The sequence below is a fragment of the Rhagoletis pomonella genome, unplaced genomic scaffold (assembly GCF_013731165.1).
Source record: "Rhagoletis pomonella isolate Grant_MI unplaced genomic scaffold, Rhpom_1.0 Rhpom_scaffold_00004, whole genome shotgun sequence".
NCBI lineage: Eukaryota > Metazoa > Arthropoda > Insecta > Diptera > Tephritidae > Rhagoletis > Rhagoletis pomonella.
The window spans coordinates 18,486,996-18,493,713 of NW_023458558.1; the positions used below are offsets into that span (position 1 = coordinate 18,486,996).

General features: G+C 36.8%; 1 protein-coding gene across 1 annotated transcript; it reads left to right on the top strand.

Annotated features, from left to right (window-relative positions):
- Positions 1–981: 981 nt before the first annotated feature.
- On the top strand, positions 982–6,466 carry LOC118737157. Its single transcript, XM_036467486.1, has 2 exons — positions 982–1,429; positions 1,942–6,466. The coding sequence occupies exon 2, from the start codon at positions 2,222–2,224 to the stop codon at positions 2,492–2,494; it is 273 nt and encodes a 90-aa protein (XP_036323379.1). The 5' UTR covers positions 982–1,429; positions 1,942–2,221; the 3' UTR covers positions 2,495–6,466.
- Positions 6,467–6,718: the final 252 nt, after the last annotated feature.

Genomic DNA, 6,718 nt, shown 5'->3' on the forward strand with positions numbered 1-6,718 from the left:
TTAACATGCAGATGTGCTTGAAACGTTAGCGAAAAAAAATTATTAAAAATCAACGCGAACTCTTAGCTACTTGAAACTTGCACTTTGTTATAATAAAATTTAATTATCTGTAAAACTGCACATCCAAAATTTTTCCAAAACTCAAAATTTTATTTTTATTTTAGTGATTTTTTTTTTGGGGGGAAACCTAAAGTTTTTTTAAACTAGTTTTTATTATGTAACCTTTATGAACTGTAACAGAAGAATTGATCTTCTTCAAAATTGACACTTTTTCTGCACTTTGCACTAAAAAATTTAATATAAAAAAACCTCCACGCAAATTTTTCCTTAGCTCTCACTCGCTATATCCGCTCTTCTCTGAGAGTAGTAGCCGGGGTAGTCATCGGACACTGCCTCATGGGCAAGGTTAGGAAGAGGTGTGGATACGCAACCAACGATTTTTGTCGATGCTAAAGACACTACCCTCTCCTCGATCATCGAACATTATCTCTTCCACTGTAACGCCCTAATAAATACGTGTGCTACATAACACGCACTTTGTGGTTAAATTTCTAGGAGAAGGCGCATAGGAAAAAAATGTGCATCCAGCGACACAAGGAAAGCTCAACGTTGAACAGAACACGCATTTCTGGGATGGCTGAGATGTCTGTTTTAGTCTTCCATAGAACTTCAACCAGCCGTTCAGAAGCACCTTCTCAATTAAGGATGCATACAATCATATCTTATTTCCATTTATTTTTACTTTGTGGACTTCAAATCTATCCAGACACAACTAGAACCTGCTCACACATGATTCAACCAGAAATTTACCAACATTCAGATTTCCCTAAGCCACATACGAAAACTATTTTGAAACACTGTTCGCTCAAAATTGTAAAGCCATGAGCCCTCACTCAAAGCTCTCTGCTGAGCAAAGCTACATACTTCTATCTTGCCCCTATAAGCCGATCGCGCCACTCAATAGCTCACCATTTGTGATAGAGTAACTGAATGAAAACAAAGATCTTTTATGAAATTAGTTCTAGTAAGTCTGTGAAAGTGTCAGCGGAACGGCGTACATTTAGCCGAAAAATTATTTAGACTGCAAGTCTGTGACAGTTCCTCGATTAACCGATCTGCAGCCCAAACAAGCAAGCACCCGGTCGACCAATCGTTTGCCGCACGCCGTACGCCGCACGCCACCCACGGTGCACAAGCACGTAGTAAATATAGGCGCTCTCTGTATGGGCGCGCAGCCACACACACGTGCACACACATTCATACATACACACGTATGTGCATGTATGCCAAAACTAAACGCGCTGTGATCGACGCGTTAAGAAACGAAAGTTTTTCATTTTCTTTGCTGTTTTCGGTGTCTACGGACAAACAAATTGACGTATTATCTCGGCGCGTAGTCGTTTTGGCGTTTCGCTTTTCGTTTCATATAGTTCGTAGTTTTTATTGGTTTTGTTGTTGTTGTTGTTGTTTTGTAATTGCTTGCCGTTTTGTGCGCACAGCCACGGACACCCACTTTTGTCTTTTTCCCTCAATTTTTGTGCTTTTTTGGTGTTTCGCCCGCTTATGCGCATCGCGATTTCAGGCGTAGCGCAACGGATTGTACAGCAGTGAAGACGACGCCGACGCCGACGCCGTTGTCGATGTCGATGTCGACGTTTACAGCGCGGTAACTGCGAACGATCGGAGAATTTCTCTAAATAAACGCAACACGCTGGTGCAGTTCAGTAACGCGTAAAAATTTCACTGCAACGGTTTGCTCCGCCAACGGCAACGGATGACGAATAATCTCAAACGAAAACAACTTGTTGAAACTACAATAAAATCTTAAGTACGCGTACTATATTTATGAGCATATAAAAATAGCTCTTGAAACATCTGCGTTTGCTGTGAATTATAATCAGCGCTCAGAATTTGTAAATCTTTACTTTGGAATTTTTTTAGCGAAACTTTGTGAAAAGTGTAAAAACTAAATAGCAGTGATTGCACTGGGTGTGAAGCGACTAGAAGACATATAGACTGGAAGTTGCAAACAAGAAGAAAATAAGTAGACTGGTATTAGCAAAATAGTGTCTGCGAAAAAATCCATAAAGTCCAAACGTCGAAAACTCTGCCACTTGCTAGCTCGTGCACGAATATTCCGTTGCGTATACGTCTAGGAGTGCACACGTCACTACAACAACAAAGCTATATACACAACAACAACAGCAAAGAAAAAAACACCATGTCACATCAATGCAGTTGTGGTCGCGATCTCAACAACAATTACGTCTCGTACACAAGCGCCTATGCCAATGGCAGCTCGAGCCTGGATCGCGACACGAATAGCAGCCTTTCAGGGGGCGGTGTTGGTGGCGGCAGCAAATCGGCCATGTCTGGCAAAACCACACAGCTGACGGCGAAAGTGATGTTCGGCACAGTGGGAGCGATCAAGGATCTGCGCGAGAAGGAGAAGTCACGACATGCGATTACGCGCGCCAGTGATCGACGCAACTGAACGATTGCGCGTTGAAATTTGACGGACTGATGGCGCGTTGGCTACATGGGACGGACGGAGGGGGGGCGGGGGGGGGAGGGACAACCGAAGTGGACATGGAGAAAGGATTTTAAGGGATAATATTAGCTTAGTGGAGCATTGTAATTGTAATTGAAGTGAGACTTGCAAGCGAGAGCAACTTGAGTATAGCAAAGTTGGCGGCAGCACCGAAAGAAGCTGCCACGCGGATGATGAAATGTAAGCTGGTAATTGCTGAAACAGGTGTACATATTGGTATGCAAAGTTACGTACATACATAGTATGTACATATGTGTATGTATGTATGTATGTAAATATACATAAGTGTACGGAGTGGTTTTTCGGGCAGCAACGCGAAATTTCCAGAAATATCTGCTGCAATTGCAATTACATACAGATGCTGTCAGGAAAAAAATTGTAATGTATAGATGTATGTATGTACATATGTACACATTATGTTTATTTACGCATTTTCATGTGCATAAGTTTGTGTATATGTAAATAGCCTTTAACATTCTGATTGGTTTTTTAGAGGGAATGAGTTTTAGTTAATACTAAGTGTTTTCAATATAATATCTAGGATATTTGTGGTTATTTAGAAGATATTTTAACATATTTTAAAATTGAATACTATTTACAGCGTAAGTTTTAAATCTTTAAAGATTTTTCGTTTGTTTGTAAGTTCTTAAATTGTTTCAAGTAAGACAGTTTAAAATGAATAGAAAACGTTTTGTTAGCTTACAGCAACACATTTTTAATATTTCTATTTTCAGTAATGTGCAATAATTCAACTGTAGTTGTAAAAACTAAAACTAATTATTGTATGTACGCTTATACATACATATGTATAAGATTACGATAGTTGATTTGTTTACTTATAAAAAGCACCATGAGCAGGGCTTTAAAATAATGGTAAATTTTAATCGCCTACTTAAGCACACATTCTGCTGTACACATATATATCGCTACATATTTCACCTTCTTTCACTCATATTTTTACGTTTCATATAACTTTTGTATAAGTTAATTAAACTTTTTAACCTGCAGGCAACTTTCTTCAAAAGTAATTTCAAACTGAAACCTTTTGAAATCTCTTTCGTCTGACATTGCGATACATATTTCAATTAGCTGATGGCAACCTTCGTAATTATAATTCAGAAGTAAGGCCTCTTCAAACCCATTTTGATTGATAGCCATCTTTAAATTGTTCATTTAACCATCTTTAAATAGTGTATTTAATATTTTGTTAATGTGTGTTAAAAAGTATAAAGAACTAAATATCGTAAAATGTATTTAAACTCAAAGTTGGTGTTAGTCAAGCCTGCAGATAGGGTCAAAAGAGCGAAGCAATTCCAGTGTTAAAGCCGGTGGCACCTCCTTTTAAAATTTTCAAAAATCTTAAGCCTAATTTCTCTGGCACCCAATCGTCATACATATTTCAAATGCCTAATGCAAATTGAATTCGATTTTTTAAACAGGTGGCAACCCTCCCACGTGCAGTTATGAGCTAATTGATCTGGAAGCTAGCCCAGTTGTCGACTAACATCAAAAATAAAAGAAAATTATTTCATTTTTATTTATTTTTCCTAATAGCGGTCGCCCCTCGGCCGGGAATTGCAAACCTCCGAGTGTATTTCTGCCGTTCGGAGTCGGCGTAAAATTATAGGTCCCTCCACTTTGTGTGACAACATCAAGCTTGGCCAAACACTAAGTACACAATAGTAAGCGCCAATCTATTATTATTGCTAACGCTGGACAATCACACCGAATGTGCTCCGACGTCTCTTCGTCTTCGTGGTTAGGTCAATACGGTGCGGGTGAAGGCGCAGTTGGTTATGATCGCTTAGGCACTGATATTCAAAATATGTATGTCTTCTCTAGCGAAAGGTATACCAAAGAGTCTGACCTATCTAACACCCTCTAAGCGCTTTCGAGTACTGAGTGCGTTCTGCACTTACCTACTCTGTAACTCTATGTCTTGCAGAAGACTAACTGAGTCCAAAGAAGTGGTTAAGGTCTCACAAGCACAGACGATAAGCCAGTCCATTGCGGGAATTTCGAAGTGTTAGTCAGTTTCAGATGACCAAAGCACTCCATGATATGCTTGAAGGTGATCATCCTATTGAGTAGGGGGCTGTTGGTCATTTGGATGCCAAAAAAGAATGAACATAAAGGCACGCGTCAAACTATTTTCAAGATTTCATATGGGACGTGTCGAGATTGTTAGCACCTCCTTAAACATCCGCTGCTATTTTGTTCTCCATCCTTGATCCATGTGTGTCCCATAGTGCACTTAAATGTCTAGGATCAAGGTGTTATAATTTTATGACTTTGCAACGGAAGCAAATGAACATTGTTTCCAGAGAAGCTGTGGTTAATTTCTCTTTCAACTAAGCAGTTTTTCTTTTGTTTATTTATTCTGAATTGTTGAATAGTTGAGCATAAGTTGTATTCAAGTTTGACAGTGGAAAAATGTTTGCAAGGGCCGAGAAAATAGTTTTACTTAACTATTTGTATATAAGAACTAGCCAAGACCAAGTCTGTCCAAGTCGTTTTCTGATTACTGCAGTGCCTCGCCTTACAAATGTATGTATAATTGTAAAGCTGGACTGGCTAAGTGTCCTTTTTTCCTAGTTATGTATGTACTGCGTCGCATATGCCTCTCAAAAGCAAGCCTTACTTAATTTGATTTCGTAAAACTGGTTACAACGCTGGCAATGAAACATCCATGCGTTTTTGAGAGTTAAATGTTATAAATTTTTGTCTTCTTAGATGCTTCGAAAAAAATTCGACGTAGATAAAAAAAAGAATTGTTAATATTTTTGCGAAATTAACTATTTTTTACGCACAACAGTTTAGCTTGAAATTTGATTTCATATCAGTAATATGTATGACAAATGAAGTATTGTCCAGAATCATGAGAGTAATTAATCTGTACTTTACTCATACATATGTATGTCATAAATTAGGGTTTAGTTTTTGTTCTTTGACTAGTTGCCTTTATCTAACGAATAGATAAGTTTGTACTTGGTGAAGAATGTATTTATTTAGTAAGTATGTACACAGAATTATCGTATATGTTATTGTTTTATGAGGAACACAATAATTTTGGCATAATTGTTTTGCTTCGTATAGTTAACCAGCACATACATACATACATATCGACACCTGAGTGGAAGATCGACCTATTTCGGCAGCCAGTTTTGAAAACTCACTGTCTCAGAAAACTTTTCAAGAATGCGTTTTGTTGAAAAACAGCCTATCTCAGAATTCGGTTCAAAAAGCCCTATCTGAGCTGAAAATACATTGAAATGGGCGCTCTTGAAAAGTTTTCTCAGATAGGGCGTTTTCGAACTAAGTAGCTGCCGAGATAGGTCGTTCTTCCACATATATATCTAGTAATTATGTTGTAAAGGGGGCCAGATATCAATAATATCGGCAACATAAACATTTAATGGAATTCCTAAGTTATAGTTTTATTTCACATCTAAATAATTAATAACATTGTATTATATAATATTTTTACTTGCATTATACACATACATATGTACATGCAGCAACTTTATAATACACATGTAGGTGTGTATGTATTTATTTATTGTATAAGCATAGCATGTACGATGTACAATATACATAAGTGTTGTATATACTATTAAGAATTTGTAAAGATATGCAATACCAAGCACAGAGAGCCTTAAAAACCTGATTCCAAAATAAATTTTTAAAATATTTACTTATATAAGACTTCATTCTTATAATTATATAGATACATATACATATATATTTTAGTTAAAAATAAACGGTTTTGTTGCATAAGTTCGAATTTAGTTGTATATAAATATGCATATTAATGTGATTTTATCAACAATAAATTTTTATCAACTTATATACTACATAATTGCTATTCAAATACTTTATCACTAATAAAAAATTTACACAAAAAATTCAAATGCTGATACAGAGAAGTTTTATTACGGACATGCACATACCTACATACATATGTATGTAAGTAAATACACTCGAACTTTATATAGCGCAATTGTATTGAAAATATGTAAAATGAACTTTTCAAATAAAAACTAGAAGCTTTCGAATTACTATCCTGAGCAGTAGTGCACGGATCTACCAACTTTTTAGCTGTATTTCATTTTCTATCATTTTTACCAACAACGGCTAAAAATCTACCGATATTTTTCGGAAAGAGAA

Excerpts from the sequence above, each read along its gene's own strand:
- LOC118737157 (XM_036467486.1), top strand. The coding sequence starts at position 2,222 with ATGTCACATCAATGCAGTTGTGGTCGCGATCTCAACAACAATTACGTC.